Genomic DNA, 26,600 nt, shown 5'->3' with positions numbered 1-26,600 from the left:
TTATTAAGTGAAAATTCAAGTATTTGCCTATGTTGATTTTTTTTTAAATTATTAAATATCAAATGTCCTAATGCGACGACATTTTTTGTATAAGTTGGTCGCTCAAGTTTAAAATCTTAAGGCGGTGAAACCTTCCGCCAAAAATGAATTGAAATTTTTTGAAAGTTTTCATTTCCTCTCGCCTTTTAGAAAAAAGGCCGCAAGCCCGCAACTACTTCTTGTCTTCTATTCTCCCTCTCGTTTTAGCACCACACCACCACCGTCACCATCTTCATCTTCAGACCCAGAGCACAACCACTCCAGCTCCTCCATCGTCGTCCAGCCCACCTACCTGTGCTTCCTGCCCTATCTGGCACGCCCACCTCACCTGCCCAGCGCCATATCGGCATCGTCGTCGATCTCTGCGACGCCTTCATCGGTGACGCTTTTTAAATCCTCTTTTGGTAAGCTAAATTGTTTCTCTCAAAGCCTATTTCAATTTCACACTAAATTTCTAAAATTGGAGCGTTATTCCTTTCTCTGTTCCAGATCCAATCTGCGGTGGTGGTTTTGGGTTGAATTCGATGGTTTTGGTGGTGATGTTGATTTGTTTTTGATGGTTTTGTTTTGTTGGGTTTTTACTGACACTTGTGCTTACTTATATGAAGGGGATGGTCACTGTATATTGATATATTACCCTAGCTCAACTGGTGGAGGAATGAAGGAGCTGTTTAGGAAGGTTTGTTTTAACTGGCATTGCAAAATATACCTCTAGAAGATAATTTACGTTTGTTTGCATTTGTATATGTGTGAAATGGAAAGTACTTCAAGCGAATTTAATACTCTATAATGGTAGGAAATTATTGAGTGTAGTCTGTCTAGTTTAGCTTAGGCTTCATCATTTAGCATGCGGATCCGAAAAGCCCGCGAATGTCCGGAAGCTCGATGGGCTTTTACCCGGCCCGGCCCTCGAGAAAATCCGTCAAAGCCCGTTTCTGTGGGTAGAGGGCCAAGCTTTGATTAGAGGGGTGAAACCCGGCCCGGCCTGTAAAAACCCCCCAAATAATAAAATATTATATATATATTTTATTAGATTTAGAATAAAATTATCGCATTATGAAGCAAGTATATGAATGAATTTCTCAGAATCAATCAACACTAGCAAATATAATCGGTATATATATTTAGTGACCATGTAAAAATTTCATCTAATTCGGACTTCGTCTGACCGTCGATATTTCCGATAAACCGAAAATAACACTAATATACCATAAACGAAGACCCGTTACTAAAATACGAACACTGTAAACTATATGCATATCTAAAATCACCTAATTTTTGTCACCGATTGTGTGCAGTCACACCAAGGAACTCATTTGGCAAAACCCCGGTCAATGGGGATTTTAATATGTCAAAACGTCTTTTTTTTAGTTGACCGTAGGTACGAACGGTCAATCAATGTCCAAAGCGGAAGAAATTTTTACGGTTTCCTTAAATATATATACGAATCACATCTGCTAGTTTCGATCGACCATATTTCGAACTAGATTTATCAATCGCCGAAGTGTCCACTAATGTATCATAATCTTTATATTAGATTTATATTAAAACTTATCGCATTATGAAGCGACTATATGAAAGAAACTTCTTGAGATCAATCGACACTAGCCGATGTGATTAGAATATATATTTAGTGATCCTGTAAACATTTCATCCAATTCAGAACTCGTTTGACCGTCTGAATTTCCGGTAAACCGAAAACACCACTAATATGCTCTAAGGGATGACCCATTACAAAGATACGAACGCCGAAAGTCATTTGCATATTTGAAATTATCTAATTTTTGTTATCTATCGTACGCGATCGCATTGAGGAAACCTATTTAGCAAAGCCCCGGTCAATGGGGTTTCAATATGTCAAAATGCCTTTTTTTTAGTTAACTGTAGGTATGAACGGTCAAATTATGTCCAAAACTGACGAAATCTTTACGGGGTCCCTAAATATATATATCGATCACATCTGCTAGTGTCGATTGACCATATTTCGAACTGGAGTTGGCAATCGCGTAAGTGTCCACTAATGTATCATTACCTTTATATTAAGTTTAAAATAAAACTATCGCATTATAAAACGACTATATGAAGAAAACGTCTTGGAATCGATCGACACCATTCGATGTGATCGGTATATATATTTAGTGACCATTGTAAAATTTCATCCAATTCGGACCATATTTAACCGTCGGAATTTTCGGTAAACCAAAAACAACAATAATATGCCCTAAAGGGTGATCCATTACTAAGATTTGAATGCAGAAAATTGTTTACATATTTAAAATCACCTAATTTTTGTCACCGATCGTGAATAGTCGGAACGAAGAAACCCATTTAACAAAGCCCGGGTCAATGGAGTTTTATTATGTCAAAACACCTCTTTTTTTATTGATCGTAGGGTACGGACGGTCAAACCATGTTCAAAACGGATGAAATTTTTACAGGATCCCTAAATATATATATCGATCACATCTACTGGTGTCGATCAACAATATTTCGAAACTAGAATTTATTCGTAACTTTTTTTAGAATGTTTTATAATAATTCTTTTATTGTTTCAAACTTTTAAATTAGAGTATTATGTTTTTTTTCTAATACAAACCCACAAGGCTCGGCCTGCAAAAATCCGTAAAGCATGTTGTAGGTGGGTGGATTTGGATTTTGATATTTGTAAAAATGCCCAGCCCGTTACTTATTTAAATTTACTAAGCCCGGGCCCGCCACTCATGGGTCGGGTCTGACCGGACCCGGCTCGTTTACGAGCCCTAAATTTAGCTAGGTTATTTCATCTTTCTGCTGAAACCAAACTTACCCAATTTGTAGTAAATATTTTTGCAATTATCCTTGGCAATTGAAAACAAATATTTTTCTTTAATTATATGTAGAGAGGTTGATCTTACCAGTCATACATATCAATCAAGTAAAATACTGTATGAGCATTTCAGTTTTCAACCATCTGATGAAGTCATATCATATGATCATTCATAATCAGTTTGAAATTGTGTTTATGAGTTCTAGTCTATGTTCATTGTCCAATTTTAAAGTAAATCCCTTCCTTGTCTAAATAGGTTGGTAACCGATCTAGCGAGTTCCATCCGGAAGTTAGAAGAGTGAGACAAGAAGGCTCATATATATAGGAAGAATTTATGCCAACTGGAGGAACATATGTCAAGGTTGTATAATTTGGGTTTTCATTTGTGATCTTTTAATTTTTTTTTCTCTGAAACTAATAAGATTGTGAGTTTAATTGTGTTGTATATACTAATGTCCCTTCCTGTAATTTTTGTTTTTTGGAATTACAGGTTTATGATGATGATGCTTGCTTAGGAAGATATTTCTAGATGCTAAAGCTCCTCACCTTTCTTCTGTGATTCCACCAACTTTGCCTTGGAAAACCAATGAGCCAAGCCAACCTTAATTCTGAGTGGCTAACTCACCAATGAAGTGGAATTATTAGGACGTTTGGGCAGGCTGAGGAACTACGTTGTGTGATTGCCATTGTTTGTCTATACATATTCCTCTCAGTTTTTTGACCTGTTATAGTTGAACTTCCTGTTTTCCCTTAATATATATGTTTTGCTTTGACACTGGTGATAGAACTCCCAAATAGAAAGTACAATGGGGGCCGGCCTAGATCTGAGGTGATCTATATAATCTTTTAGACAATTTTGCTATGTATCTATCAGTTGACTTATCTACAAACTGATCATTGGTGTTGGTTCTCATTTTGTAGACGAAAGTGAAAAGTGCTATCCAATTGCAAGATTTGTTGGATGCCACACAGATGTTGGTACCTCGTTCTAGGTATTAATTTTCACAGTAAATCAAAAACTTGATAACAAGATCTATTTTCCAGCTCGATTTTTTTTTTCTTATCAACATACTACAACAGACACTGACTCTTTACGTTGTCTAGACCATATCGAGAAAGTGATAGTGAGGCAGGAGACATTGAGCATGCTGAAAAGCTTCGTCAAGTTAAAGCAGTGCTCGAGGAGGTAATTTAATTTGACTATAATGTGTGTTTATAAAGTTTTCTCTTCCCCTTAGTTCATCCTATGTTGAATTCACATTTATTATTTTGGGTTTATTTCTTATAAATATTACTTGTGATCCTTTTTTATTCATGCCATGCCAACAAAAAGTGATGTCTTTTATCACTGGAAGGGGATTATTCACTGTTGCTGTTGTTTTTTTTTTGCCATTTACTGTTTTGGGGCCACCTTACCGGGTTTTAGTTGATACCCACTTCATCAATTTCTCTATCCAGAATAAGATTTGGTACTAATTGTTTCGAGTATAAGCTGTAGCTTGTTAAAATTTATGTATTGATTCAACTTTGATGGTTTTCGTTCACTTTCTGTAATTGGATTTGGAGAAGGGAATGATGGACTACCTATATGCAGAAGAGGAGTCGCGTTGCCAGAGAAGAGACCCGACAGTTGGGAATATAGTTGCAGGGGCTATTTGTGTTCATTTTGGTAGCAAATGTTTCCTGAACAGTGTATAGTTAGTAGCTAGTGAAAGTACAATTGGAAACACTTGTGTTCATCTTGGAATGTCTTGACGTGTCATGGAATTGATTGATGCGCATTTTGTTTATTCAATGAATTTTGTACATTTTGTTGTGAAATGCAGATTTGGGATGTAAATGGTAGAGAATAAATATTTCTTTTTCTAATAAGATCAAATAAAGTGATGGAGTAAACTATAGTTCATCGCTTCAATGTATACTAAGGCAACGAAATGTATGTCTCTAGAAAATCTAAGCGACGAACTAATACATGAGAGATTCGTCACTTTTGGTTTTGTCAATTGTCGCTTAAGTTTTGAAAGTTCGTCACTATACATTGAAGAGGCGAACTTGAAGTCGTCACCTTAGTTTGCACTTAAGCGACGAACTTTGCTCTAGTGGTCGTTTAAGAATTGTAAGGATGAAATCGAGGTACGACTCTAAAGCGACGAAATATGGTCGCCTAAGACTAAAGCGATGAAAAACCGGCCTGAAGTGACCACATCCCTCTGTCACTCAAGTGGAGTTATGGCGTAGTGATTATTGTAAGGATCGAAATATATACCACTTTCCTTACTAATTATATGATTACAGAATGGAAAACAAAAATTCACATTCAAACTATTTTATACATAGATGTTTCATGCATAAAATCATATTAAAGCCAAATAAATTACATAAAATCATAAATTACATGAAGCACGAAAACATGCGTGGATCTACATGATTTAGAAAGCTGCAATACAAGGAGGCTAGCCAGAAAACAAATCACAAATCCTAGCTATACGTACATGTAGCTATCCAGGAGTTTGGATTTGCAGAGATCACATATGGTAATCTTCTTTTACAACATAAATAAGCTGTAAACACACAAACACACAGTTTACAGATCGACTAATCGATCACTTATTTATAGAAAACCATGTCATGATACGGAGGCTTTTTTTTGTAAGCTTCTAGTTTTCATTAAAGATCATTTGCCGCAGCTGCATGAGTCGCAGCTGCAGTTGCTGCCGCACTTGCAGCCATTTTCTGCTCCATACTCAGACCCTTCAGAGTAGCCGCTGAAATCAACCGAGCATAGTATAATTAAGTTTATTTTCATTAATCAACCAACAGTTACCATTTATCATCAAATTATATATATATATAATACATGCAATAATTATAGTTAGAACACACTTATTAATTCATGCGGAGATGATTCTATCTATATATATGAAAAACTAAGGTGATAAACTAATCGTACGTCTTGACTGGCGCAAATCCAGCAATTAAGGTCTCAGTTGTGGTGTTCTCTAAGTCAGGGTACATGCTGCCACATCTGCATATATATCCACAGAGAAAAATAAATAACAGAGAAAATAAATCAGTTAAACTTAATTTTCTTATTTGTATGGATTGTTAGGGTATAGGAGATTCAAAAAGAGTTATTACTTGCAGTCTGTGCCGCACTTGCAGTCAGAGCCACAGTTACAGCTTGAAGACATATTTTCCTTGGAAGAAGTTGATGAAATAGTTTGGAGTAGAAAAATTATAAATCTGAGGAAAGTATTCACTCTGGAAGTCTAGGATGAGTTTTCTGGTATGCGTCGACTTCTTTTTATAGTGCAATTTAGTGATTTACAACTGAAGTGACCAAGTAAATCAATAGCAAAATATGGTCATTTTCTATAAACATAAGTGAGTTGGCAAATGGTCGTTTTCTGTGGTAAATTTCTAAATGCAAAATGCATCGATCAACTTTGGGTTTATCGACAGGATTATCCCTCCCCAGATAAAACTTCTCTCGTCATGAAAGGAATGGAAATTGATTTGTTTTTTCGTTTTGGATAACTAAAGCTTTGTCGGTTGTAAGTATATACGTGTCCTAAGTTTTTCTTTTGGCCTCTCTTGATTGTCCCGAGTCGGTAGACAGCATCTCAAGGAGGCAAATTTACTCACAACCCTCGAGTTCCCCACCCCCCTTCTCATCCCCTGATTGCATGACATGTGTCCATTCACATCAATCAACCAAACTATGGTTAATAACACCTACATTAATAATAAATTACTTGCTTAATTGATGTAAACTGTTGATTCTTTAGTCTTTATTATATTAAAATTTTATTAATCAAGGGTAAAACCGGACTTTAAAAGTTACAAAAAAATTAAGAGGTCTAAATACCACTTTAAGAGGTATTGATAGAAACTCCCTATTTTCTATAGAAGATATCCAACAACCCAAACACAAAACAAAAGAACAAGGAATACGGTAGATGTGGCAAATGGGTTGTGCCGGGCTGACTCATTTATTTATCGTGTCGGGCTCGGTCCGGCCCACGGCCCAAGCTATGTCAAGCCGGACTCGAGCCCATACCGGGCCAAAAAGCGGGCCGGCCCAGCCCAACCCATTAGCATTATAAAACATAATTAAAATAAAATAAAATTATTGTGTAATTAGAATATTTGTTTTATATAACTATTTAGAATAGTAAAATAAATAATATACTACAATATATATCATAATGTTATTTCTAACATATTACGTATGTTAAAATAATGATGTTTTATTCACTATAATAATATTTGTAAAATATTATAGTTAAATAATGAAATAAAAAAATTAAAAGGTTTAATATTCAAGTATAACAATGATAATTGTTTAAATATTTATATAAATAATATAAAATCATGTGTTTAACGGGCCGGCCCATGAATTTGTCGCGTTCGGGTTGTGTCGGGCTCAAAACAAGCTCAGGCCGTGCCGGGTCGATTTTTAACGGACTGGGTCTGTGTCGGGCTCAGGCTTTTCAGCCTATGTGTCACCTCTAGAACACAGTAATCTATTTAAAAAAAAACAGAGAAGAAAATAAAAAATTAAAAAAAGAGAGCAAGACCTTGAATATATAACCTTGATATTGCCTTACAAGAGGATGCATTGTTTTCTTCTTTTTTCCATACCCTTGGATATAACAAACTTAATTTGTTCCTCTGTTTTTGAAAATCAAAAACTAATCAGAACCTTGTTCCTCTAATTTTGAAGGAAAGGAAACGTTGTTCTTTTGTTTATGTGGTTCTTTTACTTTCTTCTATATAATAATATAAATATTTGTTTAAAAAATGAAAAGAAAAGAAAATAGCTGATTTATTAGAAAGAGTTAATAATAAATTATTTAAAGTTATGTTGTTAAAGGTGAAAAGACAAATGTCATGCATACAAGTGGGTGGGGAAGAGGTGTGGAAGTTAGGGTGGGGAGCAAATTTATTTTAACATCTCAAGGACTCAAGGTAATAAGTATGGTGCTTTTAAGATATGAATAGTATAATGTACAAATTAATTAGTGTGGAAATTATTAATTAGCCTCAAGTAGTTTAGTATGAGAACTAGTATATATAGCTATGTGACACCAATATTTTATATATATGGGGATTAAAATACTATTCAAACCTAGTTTTGATCCTTGAATTTGAATGATAAGGATCATCATATATATGTCTCCCGACTAAATCACTTTTTTATTTGGGTCGGTAAATGCTAAAATGGTAGTAGGAGGTCATTGATTCGAACCCCAGCTTGTGAAAATCACTCATTAGGGAGGGGTCATACCTCAAATAGCTCCCAACCCTTGAGTGGTAGTTGTCACGCCCCCAATTTGAGACCACTATTATATGAAAATATGGTTCCCGAATTATAGGTGTGACCTTAAAACTAATAAATTTTTTTTAATAAAACTGATAGAAATATATGTCTGAATAATACTTTTATTAGGAAGTAAAATCATAGTTATTTTACAATACAACGGATTTAGAAATACTGAAATTTTAGCGAAGATACATGAGTCTCACATTTATTGTCTTGAATTAATAATTGAGGAAAACCATCATTTTATTTAGTAGATTCATCCCATTCCCCAAGCATCTACTCATTACCTGAAAATAAGATTTTGTAGCATCATGAGTAACACAGACTCAGTAAGTACATAATACATTCTTATAATAATTTGGCTAATGAGAAATTCAAATATGAACAACCAAGTAAAATGTACCAAGAACCAGGTGTATTTGGTCACACAAATTATTACTTATGCATATAAATATACATATCAGCATCAATATATTTAAATAATTGTGTGAATTTTCAAGAAAACTGGTAATTAATCACAAAGTCACATGCTATGGTTCATGTTTACCCAAAATACGGATAAGCCTCAGCATACCGAGGCCAACACCAAAGTATGTATAATCAAGGTCAATTCTCCTATAAGTATAATAATGTACTATCTGTAGGGACTAGGGCCCAAGGCTAACTCACAAAGCATAAAACAATTTTACCAGTAATTCACTTAAGTACGGGGTAGTACTAATCACCTGACGTCACCCAGTCATTGTCCAAAGTAGTAATTGTCATTCAAATAATAATGTTAAAGTCCGTCAACTTTACGTATCGATAACTCAATCAATAAATATCCAAATTAGGCAAGTGAGGAGTCTATGTTCAAGGATTTTTCGTAAGGATTCTAATAGGATAAGTCATACAGTCAAGTTCAAAGTCATTGAGTCCAAAAAGTTCAAACACAGTAGCAGTGCAGAAACCGATCATCAAGTTATCATCTTAGATGTCTACATATTCTACTTGTAACAAATTTTTTATCATTTCTTATGAAACTTTCCAGATTAAAAGTAGAGGTCTTATACTTTAATTTGATATAAAGTTTGTGGAAAATGGTTAAGAAATGAGTGAGATATGAGTTTTTAAAGTTGTGAGTGCTACAAAACATTTTCAGCGAGTTTATTAACTCTAACTTTAATTAGCCATAACTTCTTCCTTTCTAAATATTTTTGAGTGATTCAAAAGCCTAAATTGAATAATTTTTCATAAGGAATGTAATTCTATTGTTACCTTGGACAAACTCAAATGTTATAAAATACAAAAATATAACTCTTACTAAAACATGGTATGTTCCATTTTATTCTTAGCTATGCACTTTGATAAATCTTAAAAGATAAAATATTATAAGGATGTAAGATGTACTTACCTTGAAGTTTCAGGGGTGAAAGAAAGGTTTTGATGTGGATTCAAAGTTGGATTACTTTAGTAAGGAAGAAACTTGTTTAAGAGAGAAAAAGTGAATGTTAGAATTTAGCTTGAGAAACATTGGATGGTTGAGTTTTCTATGAACTAAGGGAACTCTAGACTTGCATGATTTCTGATTTTGAAATGTGAAAAAAAAACTTGAGGCAGCTCACAACTATAAATAGACCAAAAAGGAACACAAAAATTCAATTATCACCTACATTTCTCAATAATTAATATTGAGTGATGACCTAGCTAGTTAGTATGGTTGTTGGCAAAAAAAAAAATATTAGTGTGATGGGATAAAACATAAAAATAAATCAGATAGGTTCAAAACATATTAGCATAAGGTATATATATATATATATATATATGTAGATATAACAAACACATTTATATGTGTTATTCTAAAAGTAAAAGAATTTAGTATATTTCTTTCATAAGATTTTCAATATATTTACACTATCTAATACTAATATAGTGCATAAAAGATAATACTATTAGTATTAGTCTTAAACTCGATTACAAAGTATCGAGTATATGTAAGAATATGAGTTAACGTATTCAAATCGTGGTCTAATACCTACAAACATTTTTTTCTTATCTTTGAAAGTATGAATCTTAGCATCATTGGTTTCTAAAGAGAAATATTAGAAGAAAAATTGAATGAATTCTAAGTTAATATAACTTTAGAGTACTTAAATACTAAATTTCGGGGTATTACAGTGTTCATCTGGCCACCATTTTTGTACCATATTATATATATATATAGTCACATTTCAGAGTGGAACCCCGCTTTGAAATTAAAGTGCGGAGTTCCTTATTTGACTAATTTTTCAGTCACTTTTTCACATATGCACCATTCAGTAGTTAGGTATGTATGTGTAAATCATCCATACAAAATTTTCATTCAATCTGGTGACTGTTTGAGTTTTCACAATTGTGATTTACAATAACGGTTCTGGTTAGACAGATTCGGTTAGTTCATAGATTTATTAGTGTTTTGATACCTTAACGATCACCAAATTGTGTGAAATTTTATATTGATGATCTATACATACATCCTAACTTCTGAATGGTGGAGATGTGAAAAAGTGACCCAAAAAGTAGTCAAATAAGGAACTATACACTTTAATTTCAGAGCAGGACTTCGCTCTAGAAATAGATTGTATATATATTATAAAAATGGTGGCCGGATGAACTACCACTCAAGGGTCGGGAGTAATTTGAGGTATGACTCCTCCCTAATGAGTGATTTTCACAAGCTGGGGTTCGAACCAAGGACCTCCTATTACCCCGGGAGTATCCCTGCAACATATGTCTTACTTGTAGCCTAACATGCTTCCACTAAACCAACCCGATTGTAATTGAGTTATATTTGTCATGCATGTGCTCCTTTTTTTTTATACACCCAAAAACGTATTGTAGTTGTATCTCCCCAAAAACACAAAAAGTGATGAAGATTATAATGTTTCCATGAGTAACCAAATGGGTTATACTCAAAGTAGTACGGACACGGACACGAGTGTCCGTATTAGACCTGATTCGATACGTAGACACGACATATAGAAATTTTTTTGGATACGGACACGTGGTGGACACGTCAATTAAATATTATTTTTAATATATAGGTATTAAAAATTAAAATCTAAGTTATATAGTTTCTTAATTTAAAAAATTTAAACAAAGATTCAAACCAATTACTAAAATATTGACTTTTGAGGAAAATCCGACATTCTAAAAATAAATTTTGATAAATTTTCAAGAAATGTTTTTTGATTAATATAAAATTTAAACTATTTGGATAGCTATATATATTAAAATGTGCATCAATATACACAAAATCAATTTAGGAGGAATGGCTAAGGAGTTCACATCTTCTTGAAGTAACCAAGGTTCTAATCACACTATGTGCAATTTTGTGATTTTATTGCATGTGCGTGTCCATATCGTATCCAAGCAAGGATACATGTATCCGAAATGTATCCAAACAAGCATACGCATGTCAGGCGTATTTAAGCATATCTGAGGCGTATCGTGTCTGTATCCGTGTCGGACAAGTAATACGTGTGGTGTTGCACGTGTCCGTGCGACATAAGTTATACTTGTTCTAACGGTCGACAACTCAACATAACAGTCAAAATCTTTATGGATTACAAAGGTTTTTTTCTCGAGAAAATAGAGGTGCAATGTACCACCAATTATAATACGATCTCAGACGTCATTCATTTAATCCTTTTTTTTTTACAAAATTATAAGCTTAATATATACTAAATTGTCAAGAGAATTTGAAACAAAAAAAAAATTCGGTAACGTGCTCCACAAAACCTACCTAAGTTGGCGACTCCATACTCCAATATTCGCTAGCTATTGTCTGGCGGCAGACATGATCTAGGCCGGCCTTCGGGTTTCATTGATGATGTGTGGTATTGCTAATAGACAGGGAATGGTTGCGGGACCATCTAGTTTCTCGGCTCAACCAGCAGTGTCGGTCTTGGGGAGCAAACTTTGCTGCTGATGCCCTTTTGCAACGTATGATCAGAGTTTAACATGTCTTTATTGGGAGATGATTTAATTTAGTTTCGGTTGTTGTGAAGTTTGAGCTCTTCTAGAGCCATGTTTGGTTCAAAGAAAGGAAATGAAAGGAAACAAAATCCTTAGATTTTCCTTACTCATGGGAAAATGCAATTTCCAAGTGCATTCATTTCTAGTGTTTGAAAAAAAAAACCAGGAGAGTAGATGTTTAAAAAAAAATAAGTTCGGTACATACTTCAAAAGAATTATGGATAAAATTAAAAAATAATAATTAAAATAAGGATAATTTAGTCATAAAATTTAAGAAATTTAGGAGGTAAAATGAATTTATGAGTAGTGGAGGGAAGCAATTTCCACCTCATTTTCCTTTCAATTCGGAAAGACTCTCCTTTCCCTCTTAATTTCTTGGGTTTCTAAACACAAGAACGTAATAACTTTCATTTCCCACATGCTTGATTCTATGAACTAAACATGGCCTAGAAGTGCCTCCTTGTTCGTAGTTTAATCTTCTTGAACTTGAAAAAATGTGTTGTTCATATTCTATGTTACGTTTTCTAATTGCCACAGAGATATAAAAAGATATTGAGTTCTATGATCTTCGTTTGAGCTCCTTAAAAGGGCTATAGGGCCTATTTTAGATCGAATCTTTCTAAAATGTAGTGCTCAAACCCTCAAGTGCTTGAACACCAATCGTTACGTGGGAGGGCGCTGAGCCGTTGAACACTGGATAAGTGGGGGGTTAATGCAATTAGTCGAAAATATCGAATCCAGAAAATCCCCTCTTGAGTTCACTAGCGCTGCTTCGGCCAAGACTTGCATCAGTTGCATGGTGTTTTTAGTATGTGATCCGCTCTTAATTAAGAATATAGTGAAGTTGGATCTCTGACTTCATACCCATCAAATAGAAATTCATTGGAAAAATTAAGAAAACTGTAACATGCATAAGATTTAAGGTGGCAAACCACAACACAAATCGCAAATCCCAGCTAAGCTAGGAAATGTGGATTTGCAGATCACAAGACCCTGAAGACCAAATCTTATTTTATAAGATATATAATAAACTAGTCGCCAATCCAACTAGAGAATTCATCTTTGACAATATTTTCTTATTTATATAGGCTGCTGAGGTACAGCTCATAGCCTAGCTTCTTTCATTTGTTGCAGCCGCATGAGGTGCAGCTGCAGTTTTGGCCACACTTGCAGCCATTTTCAGCACCAAAGCTCATCTCAGACTCCTCAAAGTACCTGCCAGTGCAACAAAGTTTTGGCCACCGAATTTCAGTTTAGTCGAGCTTGTTATAAAATTAAAATACCAATCAATAATGTAAATTTTTTTTTTACTTCAATACAAAACGATGTTGCAGACTCACGCATGATAGTAGCAGCAAAATAATTAGCAGAAGATCTTATTTCAACATCACCGTGTGCTGTGAAACTAAAATAGATATCATGTGCTTAAAAGAGTAAAAAAACATTTACATGGTGGTTGATGGAACCCCAGAGATGATAGTTGCTGTTGTGCTGCTCTCAAGATTGGGGTAGTTTCCGCACCTGCATTTGTAGCTCATAATTTGAGACAAAGTTGCAGAAACGTAATATCTAGAACATATTGAAACTGATCATCAGAGCGGTTGAGGAGGAATTAAGGAGTCAATTACTTGCAGTCCGATCCACATGAGCAGCTAGAGCCACATTGGCAGCCTCCTGAGCACGACATATTTTTCAAAAGGTTTTTGGGAGTGAAGATAAAATGTTAATCTTCAATAATGAATTCACTCAAAAGTCTGGGATGAGTTCTCTAGCAAGGCCTGAACTGCAATTTATAGGGCAATAGGAGATACAGGTTGCTGATATCCACCATACACGTGGCTACATCCTAGATGTGAATACAGGTAAAGGTTTTTACTTGCCTATATAGCTTACCAATACTAGAGTTTGGATGCTCTAGCTCATATTTTTGTAAACTTTAGTTTTATGCCAATACATCCTTTCCACTTAATAGTCTATTCAATTTGAATTTTAAGGGAACCCTGAAAGTTATATGCACTAAACTGACTAAAGGTAGCTTGGTATAAGCCTATAACCTGTAAGTAATGATCTAGACAATCCATAGGTTCAGTGCAACTAATGAGTTAAAGAGTTTCTGGAAGTAAGAAAATAGAAAAACAAAGAAACCAAACAAGGATAATGAACTATGAAGCTATTCCTCAAGTCAACTAAGCCAGCAGTAGATAATTCAGAAATTCTAATTAAAACTCCTAATCGAGATGATTTAGTCTTTCTATTGATAGAGCCATGATTGAGATTATAATACGACTAGAACCCACAGCTACGATAGGATTACTTATCCTTGGTAGATCAACTAAAAAACAAAAATAACTTGACAAGGAGTCAATTTTTATTGGTAATTTATAGATCCCAAACCAAAATGTTTTTATCAACCTGTGTTCATTGGAAGAACCAAACACCAGGAAAATGAAAGCTTTTTTTACTCATTACATAATGTTTTGATCAACTTGTGTTTATAAGAACCCGACACCAGAAAAATGAAAGCTGTTCCTTGCTTATATGAATATGATACATCACCTTAGCCCCGCATCAATCATTTCTTTACTGGGGTTCACAAGGTTCCTAATATTTCTAATTTAGCATATCTGTAGTTCTTTTCGTTGACAAAATACACCTCGTCATGTACACCAAATTATTTATCTACAACCATGATCCCTTATCTTGAAGATAAATTAAACAATTGTCAAAATGTAAATATATTGTCGTCCTGTTATTTTCTTTGGCCACTAGAAATTGGCTTATGCTGGCACACAGCGTGTCGAGGCATGAAGCATAATGTTTCTCAGACAAAGATGTACATATCTAAGAAAAGAAATATTTGAATTGTTCCTATCCAGGGTCCCTTAGTTTGTTATTACGAAATCTTTTCTAATAGACAAATTATCATATATAATCTAATTACTGGTCGCCTATCAGAGAAAATCAAGTCCTTTCACATCATGTATATATGTATCACAAGTTTTCTAGGCATCCATCTGTTCATGTATACTGTATATCCATAGATATTGAAAAAAAAAATCCTATAAACTACAAAATTCCCACTTGCACTGTTTGATCTATTCCAGATAGTTTTTCTCACATGTGTAGGGGTTGCAAGTAGCCAAATACAAAAGCTTTATAATTTTGGCCTGAAGCAAAATAATGAAAATCTAGGACCCATTATATTGATGTTCCATTTTCATATGGTGGGTCTTGAAGAGCTTATATCCCCTGATTGTGGAGCTGCTTTCATTGTGACTCCAAAAGTGAAATAATATTCTCTTCAAATCTCTTCAAAGTCACCAGTGGTGTACATTTATTTTCACTTTCTCTTTTAAAAGAAAAGGTTCTCCATTTCCTTTAAGTTTTTTACTAATTGATTTTTTTCCGTAAATTGTTCTAATTTGCTGACAAGTTTTGAAATACTAAATACTAAGCTATTAGAAAAGAATCATCAATTGTGTGAAGCAAACTTCTCCTATCACATGATGAGAAATACTAGACTAAACGTACACTAACATCAAGACAAAGGAGGGTAAAATCTTGTTGGGGAACCAAAGGAACCATCCTTACTGGTATCATGAAATCCTCACGAAAAAAAAGAGAGCCTTGCAATATCAAAACAATTGACATTTGACAATGAAATGAGTGGCTCAAATCTTTATAAACCAACAGCTAAGGGCAGTTAAGGTCTCAGATTTCTCATTTGGGATTCATATCTCAACATTATGTGTCCAGTATCTTTCCTATCTGCTTATTGATTCACCCAAACTTTTACATACAAATCTGCTAGTACTGGAAAGAATTTCATGAGTAGTTGCTAGACTATTATATTTACAGAATCTTGTTGTCATGTTGTTCCATTATATCTTTTAAAACAAAATAGATGGAAACAAAGAAGAATGATATTCTACTCTACACACGCACACGGTCTACTCCATACACGCAGGCATGCAGCACACACGCACGCACACACTTGTGCTCACATACAGCAGAATAATAGCACAGAAGACATAACCAATGTCCGAAAAAGTGAATAAATTTATTTGAATAATAGAACAATATAAGATAACAATACTAGAAGATGCAAAACTTATTGTACCAATGATAAATAGCATAAATAATCATGTTTGCAAATTAAAATGTTTAATCAGAATGATGTTGTAATTACAAGCAGGCTTGGACTCCTTCTTGCCTTACTGGTTGATACATGAAAACCAAATCAATAAAGAAAGCCCTCAAAGCAGCAGAAGCTTAGAGTGAAAATAACTTCTTTCTTGAGATGCAAGTACAGGTACAGCCGTTGTAACTAGTCTGTACAACTAGTTCTAGATTCATGGGGCTTGTGCTAGAGATTAATCATTTAATGCATTGTGCACTAGAGATAAATAGAATTCCAATAGTTGTCTAAACAAAGTTGATGTTTATCAACGGTGGTATTCCAGTTCTGCAGAATGTGATGGCTTGATCAATGCCGTCCCATGACCAAATGAGGCCTAAGGCAAAAACTAAGAGAGGCCTTGTATTAAAAAATAAACAACAAAAAACACTTTTGATTTCACATTTCTTCCGTAGCAAAATGTATTACATAGATGATTAATAAACTAAACTACGTACGTAATATCATTAACAACATATAAGAAGCTAGCTTGATACAAAAGACATGCTAAAACAAATCCATGTTTAGATGAATGTGACTTTTCTTGTCTTCAGATGCAAAAAGGTTGATCAAATTATCATATTTGAACTATTTGAATAACTTTCTTTCAATAGACAACATGATCAGTCCATTTAACCGTTCTTGTGACATGGTTGATCGTAAGTACATTTTTATAAGCTTGAGAGCTTAAATAGAAGTAGAAGAAGATTGGAAGAGATTAGAGATATTACCGTTTGGATTGAGAGCTTAGAACAACGTTTCATTCTCAAATTGATGAAAGATTGAATAAACTTTTAAGGCTTTTTTTTTCTAATCCGAAATTGAGAAATGTCAAATTCTGACTTAGTATCACATATGTGCTAATACTTCGCAGACTTTTCTCATCTATCTTTAATTTATTTTTAATAAGTATATATATGTGGGATGTAAAGGTGAGGCCTTCTAATTTATGGGGCCCAATTCTTGTGCCTTGCCTGCCTTGGTCTTAAGCCGGCCCTGGGCTTGATCAGGAATAACAGTTCCCCTAGTGCAGAAAGATAAGGTAAAACTAATCATACCACAAATGCGTATTATACTCTGAATCACATCTCTAGCAGAGATGGTGCGTAATCTCACAATATCTCATTCAGTGCAGCATAGTGTAGACATAGCTTAACTGATCAAACGGGTCCTTTTGGCAGAGGGGCTAAGAATAAATAATTTTCGGTTTCCTTTAAACCCATTGCAGTAAATTTAAAGTCAATCAAACATTATTCACACTTATCAACTAACATTTTAAGACAAACTGGTAGTATGAGGCTAATTAAAAATTTAATTATATAAATCATACGAGTTTGGAAATACTTGCAACTTCTAAAAAATAAATAAAAAACAACTCAGCCAATGATTATTGTCCTATTCGTGCAAAACAACAATTTCCATTGAATAAGGTCACTGACCTTTAATCAACCATAATTTTATCGACCTGGAGTCTGGCTGTCATTTCACCATTCAAAAGTTTTCTAAGACCAATCTTTAGCTCTTGAATTCCTTCTCCCAAAACAGCACATACAGGGAATATAGTAACATGCTGGGCAACGTCTGTTAAAGGCCTGCTCTCCGAGCGCCGGCCCTTAATTTGCAGACGGTTTTTAAACCAAGATCAACTTGTTGTTCTTGTGTTCTAGCTTTTCGTAGGTGTGTGGTGAGACTCCAAGAGTGATACATAGTAGGGGAGAGATGGAAGGCGGAGAGAGCAACAGTGGCGGCAGTAGTAGTGCCGAGGGTCCTTCTGTTTTGAATCGGATAATGTCCAAGTACCGCCCGATCGTGCCGAAACCCTTCACCGGAGGCTCACAAGAGGAAGTACGTCAGGAAGAATAGGGAAGAGCATAGCGGGAAACACGAAATGCCGAGTGAACAGTACGCGGCGCTCGGAGAGCAGGCGTTTAACAGAACTTGCCAACATGCTGTACCCTTCTTTTGAGTTCTTCATGCATACCTTTAGCCCCTTCCTCGTCTATTTTGTTTGCCACTATGAGTGATGGGCGATCAGATAAACCCACTTGATGAAACTGGAGCTCTAAGACCAAATCCCTAAGCTGTTCCCAAGGTGGGATTCCTTTTCCACCATCCAATCCAGCAGCCAAGTCAACCACATAAGCTATAACCTTTGTGCGTTCTATGTGGCGTAGGAATGCATGTCCAAGTCCACGATTCTCATGCGCACCCTTTATGAGTCCCGGAACATCAGCAACTGTGAGTGAAATGTCATCAAAGTTTAGAGTCCCCAAATTGAGTCTAAGAGTGGTGAAGGCGTAATGGCCAACTGCAGGGTTAGCCCTAGATATAGCCCCTAACAGAGTACTTTTACCAGCATTTGGCATTCCCACTAGGCTCACATCAGCAATGCTCTTTAGTTCTAATAAGAGAACAGCTTCTGAACCAGGCGAACCAGCTCTGAGGGCCAATTGCTTAGAAAATTTTGCTTGAGCACGAGTACGAGAACGTGGCACTTTCCCACATCGAGAGTGCAAAAAAAACCTCTTAGTGACTCCCAGAGACACAGTACTTGGAGCACCTATCGCTCCACGAGCAATAACTAATCGTTGACCACTTACTGTTAACTCAGCAACATGGTATTGAATTTGTCCTTTTTCCTTGGTCTCATCTTCTGAGCACATCTCAGACAAAGAAGGGAGAGATTCAGTAGGAATCTCAGTGGATTCAACTTGACCGATTTCCTTCATGAGAGCTGCTTCCTCAACAATTATTTTAGGTTCAGATGACGAGTTAGCAGTATCCATTGCCATATATGGGCCACTAGGGGCAGATTGCTGATGAGAGCCAGTTACATCATCAATAGGAGTACCAGGAAGCTCCCAAGGATCCAAATCTTTAAGAACATGGCTTTCAGCAACAAAAGGAATTTCACCCTTCACAAGATGAATCACAGTACCAACAGGAACTTGAGCAATCTACCCAAATAGAAAAGAATTTTCACAATTAGTTTCTACTTTCTAATATTAATAGGTGGGATATGACACAATTTTTAATAATGTGGACTGCTGAAAAGAAATAACCTTATCCACTCCTCGGGTGCCAATTTTATTCTTCGAGGATCCGTGTCCCCCTCTCTGTGCTATCTGCAGAACAACCAAACTGAAACTTAATTTTGTCAATAGAGGGCAATAAAGATATGCATTTTTCTAGAAACATTGAAATAGAATTCCGTACAAGGTGAGGTTGCAAACCGCTGAAGTCCCAAACTGTTGGAGAGCATTCCAAAATCACATCACCACCTTTCCCACCATTTCCACCTACATGCACTGAGGTTAAATACAGAACAGGAAGTCTCATAATTTCCAAATACAAACATAAAACTCTTGAAACAGCTTGAATTAAAGTGAATATAAGATGCTGCCCATTCAAAACATGATTGTAGAGAACTCACCATCAGGTACTCCATCGCGATCATGGCCACTGCAGCGACAGCTGAAGCTACCACTGCCACCATTGCCCCCTTTAGCATATAGCCTAAACCTCTCTATCCTTTTCCTTTTCTACGAAGTTATCAAAGTCCCAGTAGTACAGCACTTTAGATAAAAAGACATTCAAATCAAGAAAAATGGTATCAGTAAGGATTGAGGAGTGGGGAAATGAAGTAACCTGCAGAGGGGCAAGCTTCGACTTCTTGTGAGGTGTATCTGAGTAGGAAGACGGTATCGAAAAAATCCGTGGAGACTTAGAAGACTGCCTCAAGGCCTTAATGTGCCAAAACGCTTTTGCACGTTGCACCCACATCTGTCCTTGTTGTCTTACACCTAAAACTCTTCTCAAGCTGCTCCCTAGTACTTTCTTTGCATTCACTGGATTTGGATTGCCTATCAAAAACAAACAACTGACCATCGAATCAATGAGCCGAAGAATTATTTCTTAAACAACACAGTTTGATACTTTCGCGCATAACTGCCATCAATCCAACCACAAATCATCACTCAACCTTCAAACCATCGTGCTTTCGAGTCATACAAATAAACTGAAGGCTACCCTTTTGTCAATTACCTTGCAGTACTATAATGTCAATGTGAATCAAACATCTTACAGCTAAAAAACTGATAAAAGCAAGAAACTTTATAGAGGAAACTGAGATAACATGGTCCTACAGATTAGCAGAACTGTGTGCCTATATCAACAAGCGTGCTCCGAAGGAGATGTTGGCGGCGGCGGAATTCGGGTTGGAGTGGTGGGTCAAAGAGGATAGTCCGAGAATTGACACCCTAAGGCTGCGGGAGGAGCTGCGAGAATGGCGGGATATTCATACGAGAAAACTACTCGGTCACAGGTTTGTGGATTTGGTGATTGGGCCGGGTCACAGGTTTCTTATATATATATATATAAATTAGATTGAGATTGAGATAGCGTAATCAAACCTGGGTATAAGGGTTACAATGTTACACACGATTAAGCTCTATTACTCTTCCCACCTCGAGTCCTCGACTACCACGAGTATTCTACTGTTGGATTATTTTGGTACGGGAAAAAATGTAACGAAATGAAAACAGAAAGGGTTGTGGATTTGGTGATTGGGCCGGGTCACAGGTTTCTTATATATATATATATAAATTAGATTGAGATTGAGATAGCGTAATCAAACCTGGGTATAAGGGTTACAATGTTACACACGATTAAGCTCTATTACTCTTCCCACCTCGAGTCCTCGACTACCACGAGTATTCTACTGTTGGATTATTTTGGTACGGGAAAAAATGTAACGAAATGAAAACAGAAAGGGTTCGTCGAATAGCTAGAATTAATCTAACTTTTTCAAAAGATTGTAGAGCCCAAGATTCTATAATGAATGTACTTATATGATAATTGAGTAGCAATCTTCAACAACACTTGAGCTTTTACCCCATCTCATTTCATCAGGGAAATTGCTTGAGCCAGGATCCAAACAATGTTACATCCACTAGCCTACAATATCAATAATAAAACTTTGCAACTTGGAGATCTTCATCAGCATCTACTTAATTTGTAGGCAGTCAGATAGCAACACTTTCTCCACCCAACAAAAACAAAAGACAGGAAGTCCCAAGACTTTGAACGGTACATATACTAGCAAACTAAAAAGTATCAACAAAATTTTTCTGTAAAAGACTACAGATAACTACACCCTATCAGTACATCTGATATAAACTACAGATTTTCTTCAAAGATAAAATTTTCAAGCTCAAAGTGCCACACACTCGGTTTCCCATCTGATATCAACTACAAAATTTTCTCATGTCTCAAACACTGAACCTGAGAGGAAATCCCTTGATCATGCATGCAGACTCACTTAAATGTTGTGATGTAGCTGGGGTTCACACTTTGAACCAATTGGCAATGAAAGGAGTGATTCAAACCTTTATAAACCAACGGGTAAGGTCTCAGATTTCCCATTTGGGATTCATATTTCAACATTATGCATCCAGTATCTTTTCACATCTGCTTATTGAATCACCCAAACTTTTTCATACACATATGATAGTACTGGACAAGAATCTCAGGCGTAATAGCTAGTTGCTAGACTATTATATTTACGGAATCTTGTTGTCATGTTATTCCATTATATCTCTCAAAACAAAAGAGATGGAAACAAAGAAGCATTAACTCTACTCTACTCTATCTACTCTACTCTACACACACAGCAGAATACCAGCACAGAAAACATAACCAAAGGTCCGAAAAACTGAACAAAATGTATTTTAGCACAATATCAGAAAGAAAACAAAACTAGAAGACGCAAAATGTACCAATGATAAATAGCATGAACAATCATGTTTGCAAATAAAATTTGTTCAATCAGAATGATGTTGTAATTACAAACAGGTTTGAATTCCTTCTCACCTTACTGGTTGATACATGAAAAATAAATTAAATACAGAAAGTAATAAAGCAGCAGAAGCTGATAATTGAACATAACCCTTTTCTTGATAGGCGATGCTGCCGATGCACATAAAGACACTATGAGCTTCATTGTTATCTGATTAAGATGGTTCTAAGACACATAATGTGAAAAAAAAAAAATCTATAAACCATTTGCACAGAAACAACTAACAGTGTTGACAACAAAAGCTCAGGTACAGCCGTAGTCACTTGTCTGTTCAACTAACAATCAATTAATGGGCTTGTGCTAGACAGCTAGTCATTTAGTGCATGTTTAGTACAAGGGGCTAGACGGTATTGCAATAAATAAGTACTAACTGGTGTGAGCTATGTTTGGTGTGAGGAAGTACAAGATTAAACGGTACTAACTAGTAACCAGGACCTTGTTTTTGCTCTCAACCTCCTTAGCAAGTCTTATTGTGGGTACTCCTTTTTGAGTTCCCAAGTTAACACCAACGCCTACCTCTCTCCTTTCACCAAACATAGTGCAGACTAGTCTCGAGTAAGCCTACTCAAATGACAGTAGGCTAAGTACTAATAATAGAGTGACTCATAATAATACTAGGTACCGAAAGTGCACTTAATGCATTGTTCACTAGAGATAATTAGAATTCCAACAGTTGCCTTAACAAAGTTGACATTTATCATCGGTGGTATTCCAGTTCTGCAGAATGTGATGGCTTGATCAGGGATGATAACACTTCCAACAGTTCCCCCTAGTGCATGACAAAAAAAAGTAAAATTATTCGTACCACATGTATTCTGAAACACGTCTCTAGCAGAGATGGTCCCATTATACTGGATTCAGTCAGGGTAGTTTCACAATATATAATTCAGTAAAGCATACTGTAGACATAGCATAACTGATTAAAATGTACTTTTGGCAGAGGGGCTATGAATCCTATGATTAAACAATTTTTGGTTTCTTTCAAACTCATTGCAGTAATTTAGAGTCAGTCAAACAATACACTCTTATCAACTAACATCTAAAGACAAACTCGTACTATGTAGATAATTAAAAAGTTGATTATATAAATCATATGAGCATGGAAATACTTGCAACTTGAACTAAGAATAAATAAATAAAACAACTCACCTAATGATTATTGTCCTATTCAGGCAAAACAATAATTTTCAATGAATAGGGGTCACTGACCTTTAATCAACCATAATTTTATTGACCTGGAGTCTGTCTGTCATTTCACCATTCACAAGTTTTCTAAGACCAATCTTTAGCTCTTGAATTCCCTCTCCCAGAATAGCACATACAGGGAATATAGGAACATCGTGTACCCTTCTTTTGAGTTCTTCATGCACACCTTCAGTCCCTTCCTCGTCTATTTTGTTTGCCACTATGAGTGATGGGCGATCAGATAAACCCACTTGATGGTACTCAAGCTCTAAGACCAAATCCCTAAGCTGTTCCCAAGGTGGGATTCCTTTTCCACCATCCAATCCAGCAGCCAAGTCAACCACATAAGCTATAACCTTTGTGCGTTCTATGTGGCGTAGGAATGCATGTCCAAGTCCACGATTCTCATGCGCACCCTTTATGAGTCCCGGAACATCAGCAACTGTGAGTGAAAAGTCATCAAAGTTTAGATTCCCCAAATTGGGTCTTAGAGTGGTGAAGGCGTAATGGCCCACTGCAGGCTTAGCCCTAGATATAGCCCCTAACAGAGTACTTTTACCAGCATTTGGCATTCCCACTAGGCTCACATCAGCAATGCTCTTTAGTTCTAATATAAGAACAGCTTCTGAACCAGGCGAACCAGCACTGAGGGCCAACTGCTGATCATATTTTGCTTGAGCACGAGAACATGCATATCCTCCAGATGGCAACTCCGAAAAAAACTTCTTTGGGACTCTCAGAGACACACTACCTAGACCACCTTTCGCTCCACGAGCAATAACAAATTGTTGACCACTTACTGTTAACTCAGCAACATTGTATTGAATTTGTTCTTTTTCCTTGGTCTCATCTTCTGAGCACATCTCAGACAAAGAAGGGGGAGATTCAGTAGGAATCTCAGTGGATTCAACTTGAGTGATTTCCTTTGTGAGAGCTGCTTCCCCTCCAATTCTTTTAGGTCCAGATGACGAGTTAGCAGTATCCACTAACATATTTGGGCCACTAGGGGCAGATTGCTGATAAGAGCCAGTTACATCATCAATAGGGGTACCCGGCAGCTCCCAAGGATCCAAATCTTTAGGAACATGACTTTCAGCAACAAAAGGAATTTCACCCTTCACAAGATGAATCACCGTACCAACAGGAACTTGAGCAACCTACCCAAATAGAAAAGAACTTTCACAATAAGTTTCTACGTTCTAATGTCAATATGTGGGATATGACACAATTTATAATAATGTAGACTGCTGAAAAGAGATAACCTTATCCGCTCCCCGAGTGCCAATTTTATTCTTCGAGGATCCGTGTCCCCCTCTCTGTGCTATCTGCAGAACAACCAAACTGAAACTTAATTTTGTCAATAGAGAGCAATAAAGATATGCATTTTCCTACAAGGTGAGGTTGCAATAAACATGGCAATAGAGTTCCGTACAAGGTGAGGTTGCAAACCGCTGAAGTCCCAAACTGTTGGAGAGCATTCCAAAATCACATCACCACCTTTCCCACCATTTCCACCTACATGCACTGAGGTTAAATACAGAAGTGATACAGAACAGGATGTCTCAAAATTTCCAAATACAAACATGAAACTCTTGAAACAGCTTGAATTAAAATGAATATAAGATGCTGCACATTTGAAAAATGAATGTAGAGAACTCACCATCAGGTACTCCATCACGATCATGGCGACTACGGCGAGAGCTGGAGCATCCACTGCCACCACTGCCCCCTTTAGCATATAGCCTAAACCTGTCTATCATTTTCCTTTCCTACGAAAATATAAAGTCCCAAAATTACAGCACTTTAGATCAAAGGAGATTCAAATCAAGAAAAATGGTGACAGTAAGAATTGAGTGGGTAAATGAAGCAACCTGTAGAGGGGCAAGCTTCGACTTCTTGTGAGGTGTATCTGAGTAGGAAGATGATATCGAAAAAATGCATGGAGACTTAGCAGACTGCCTCAAGGCCTTAATGTGCCAAAGGGGTTTCGCACGCTGCACCCACATCTGTCTTTGTTGTGTTATCACTCAAACTCTTCTCAAGCTACTCCCTAGTACTTTCTTTGCATTCACTGGATTTGGATTGCCTATCAAAAACAAACAAGTGACAGTCCAAGAATTATATCTTAAACCTCACCGCATCAACACAGTCTGATCAAAATACTAAGACGCATTACTGCCATCAAATCCAACCACAAATCATCAATCAACCTTCAAAGCATCGTGTTTTCGAGTAAAACAAATTAACTAAAGGAAAGGATGCCCTTTTTGTAGATTACCTTGTACTACTATAATATCAGTGTGAATCAAACATCTTACTACTAAAATCTGAATAAAGCAAGAAACTTTATAGAGAAAACTGAGATGGCATGGTCGTATAAACAAGCAGAAGTGCGTGCCTATTTCAACAGGCGTGTTATGAACTAGTTTTAAGCTAAAACCCTTAAACCCTATTACTAACAGAACTAAGCCCAGAAGAAATTCTAGTTACATTAAAGGCTTCATCATCATCAGCATTGTTGATATTGTAGTTACATTAATCAAAATTCCAATAGGGATGAGACTAGACCAAACCTCTTGTAGTTAGCAATGCTGCTGCTGCTCCATATACCAAGATACGAAACCCGACCCGAATCAAGTAAAGGAGCTCAGAAAGCTTGGGAATTTACAGTGGCAGAGTTGAGACTTCAGCGAATGGTGGTGGAGGTGGTGAAAGAGGAGAAGGAGATGTCGGCGGCGGCGGATTTCGAGTAGGAATGGTGGGTTATGCAGTCGGGTTCGGGTCAAATGGAGAGTCCGAGAATTGGGGTGTAGAGGCTGCGGGAGGAGGTGTGAAATGGTGGGTTGTACAAGGGTACACGGTATGAATAAGAAAGGTAGTCGGTCTATTGGGCCGGGTCATATTAGGAAGAAAATTTCTTTTATTGAGATTGAGAATTGAAATCTAATTAGTGTGGGAGTGATTCAAACCTGCGTATAAGGGCTAAACACCGACTCAATCACTTGTGGTGATTCTTAAGTCATAGGCTTGACTGATCGATTATTTTGGTATGGGCGAAAATAAAACGGTGAAGGCAAACGGATTAGGACTAAAATAATGGAATTTTAGTCGACCGTGAGTGAATTGTTAAAATTAATCTATACTTATCAAAAGCTGAATCTACAAAGAATCAATGTACTTATATGTACATTATTAAGGTAGAACTTTAATATGT

General features: G+C 36.3%; 3 protein-coding genes and 1 long non-coding RNA gene across 6 annotated transcripts; 1 reads left to right on the top strand and 3 right to left on the bottom strand.

The window, feature by feature from the left end:
• The first annotated feature begins 295 nt into the window (after positions 1–295).
• On the top strand, positions 296–4,032 carry LOC126788762 (uncharacterized). The gene is made up of 6 exons (XR_007671412.1): positions 296–443; positions 529–718; positions 3,102–3,206; positions 3,336–3,674; positions 3,767–3,837; positions 3,950–4,032. It is a non-coding gene; the product is annotated as an uncharacterized LOC126788762 (long non-coding RNA).
• A 9,026-nt stretch (positions 4,033–13,058) lies between these two features.
• On the bottom strand, positions 13,059–13,962 carry LOC126788552 (metallothionein-like protein 1). The gene is made up of 3 exons (XM_050514552.1): positions 13,796–13,962; positions 13,617–13,688; positions 13,059–13,382 (listed from the first exon to the last, which is right to left on the bottom strand). The coding sequence occupies exons 1-3, from the start codon at positions 13,852–13,854 to the stop codon at positions 13,289–13,291; spliced, it is 225 nt and encodes a 74-aa protein (XP_050370509.1). The 5' UTR covers positions 13,855–13,962; the 3' UTR covers positions 13,059–13,288.
• A 3,823-nt stretch (positions 13,963–17,785) lies between these two features.
• On the bottom strand, positions 17,786–26,094 carry LOC126788130 (probable GTP-binding protein OBGM, mitochondrial). Its single transcript, XM_050514097.1, has 7 exons — positions 25,960–26,094; positions 19,993–20,207; positions 19,778–19,886; positions 19,561–19,643; positions 19,407–19,469; positions 18,291–19,301; positions 17,786–17,914 (listed from the first exon to the last, which is right to left on the bottom strand). The coding sequence occupies exons 2-7, from the start codon at positions 20,125–20,127 to the stop codon at positions 17,786–17,788; spliced, it is 1,530 nt and encodes a 509-aa protein (XP_050370054.1). The 5' UTR covers positions 20,128–20,207; positions 25,960–26,094.
• LOC126785753 (probable GTP-binding protein OBGM, mitochondrial) lies at positions 20,161–26,102 on the bottom strand. 3 transcript variants are annotated; one of them, XM_050511392.1, is made up of 7 exons: positions 25,960–26,102; positions 25,258–25,472; positions 25,047–25,155; positions 24,819–24,901; positions 24,649–24,711; positions 23,411–24,543; positions 20,161–20,207 (listed from the first exon to the last, which is right to left on the bottom strand). In XM_050511392.1, the coding sequence occupies exons 2-6, from the start codon at positions 25,390–25,392 to the stop codon at positions 23,413–23,415; spliced, it is 1,521 nt and encodes a 506-aa protein (XP_050367349.1). In that variant the 5' UTR covers positions 25,393–25,472; positions 25,960–26,102; the 3' UTR covers positions 20,161–20,207; positions 23,411–23,412. The 3 variants fall into 3 exon arrangements, with proteins under 3 accessions (XP_050367349.1, XP_050367348.1, XP_050367347.1); XM_050511391.1 differs by lacking the exon at positions 20,161–20,207 and adding an exon at positions 21,351–21,731; XM_050511390.1 differs by lacking the exon at positions 20,161–20,207 and adding an exon at positions 21,761–22,970.
• Between the last annotated feature and the right edge of the window lie 498 nt (positions 26,103–26,600).

The sequence above is a fragment of the Argentina anserina genome, chromosome 3 (genome assembly GCF_933775445.1).
Source record: "Argentina anserina chromosome 3, drPotAnse1.1, whole genome shotgun sequence".
NCBI lineage: Eukaryota > Viridiplantae > Streptophyta > Magnoliopsida > Rosales > Rosaceae > Argentina > Argentina anserina.
Note: the sequence above shows the minus strand (reverse complement) of the source record. Positions and strands in the feature narration are given on the sequence as shown.

Bases quoted from the DNA above. Each gene is read 5' to 3' on its own strand.
- LOC126788552 (XM_050514552.1), bottom strand. From the start codon at position 13,854: ATGTCGTGCTCAGGAGGCTGCCAATGTGGCTCTAGCTGCTCATGTGGA. The intron at 13,689-13,795 runs GTAATTGACTCC...CTACAAATGCAG, and splicing joins TCATGTGGATCGGACTGCAA to GTGCGGAAACTACCCCAATC. The intron at 13,383-13,616 runs GTAAATGTTTTT...TTGCACTGGCAG, and splicing joins GGGGTTCCATCAACCACCAT to GTACTTTGAGGAGTCTGAGA.
- LOC126788130 (XM_050514097.1), bottom strand. From the start codon at position 20,127: ATGTGGGTGCAACGTGCAAAAGCGTTTTGGCACATTAAGGCCTTGAGG. The intron at 19,887-19,992 runs GTTACTTCATTT...ATAACTTCGTAG, and splicing joins CGAAGCTTGCCCCTCTGCAG to AAAAGGAAAAGGATAGAGAG. The intron at 19,302-19,406 runs GTTATTTCTTTT...CTATTTGGGTAG, and splicing joins GCACCCGAGGAGTGGATAAG to ATTGCTCAAGTTCCTGTTGG.
- LOC126785753 (XM_050511392.1), bottom strand. From the start codon at position 25,392: ATGTGGGTGCAGCGTGCGAAACCCCTTTGGCACATTAAGGCCTTGAGG. The intron at 24,902-25,046 runs GTGAGTTCTCTA...CAGTGCATGTAG, and splicing joins TCGTGATGGAGTACCTGATG to GTGGAAATGGTGGGAAAGGT. The intron at 24,712-24,818 runs GTACGGAACTCT...GTTGTTCTGCAG, and splicing joins GCGGTTTGCAACCTCACCTT to ATAGCACAGAGAGGGGGACA.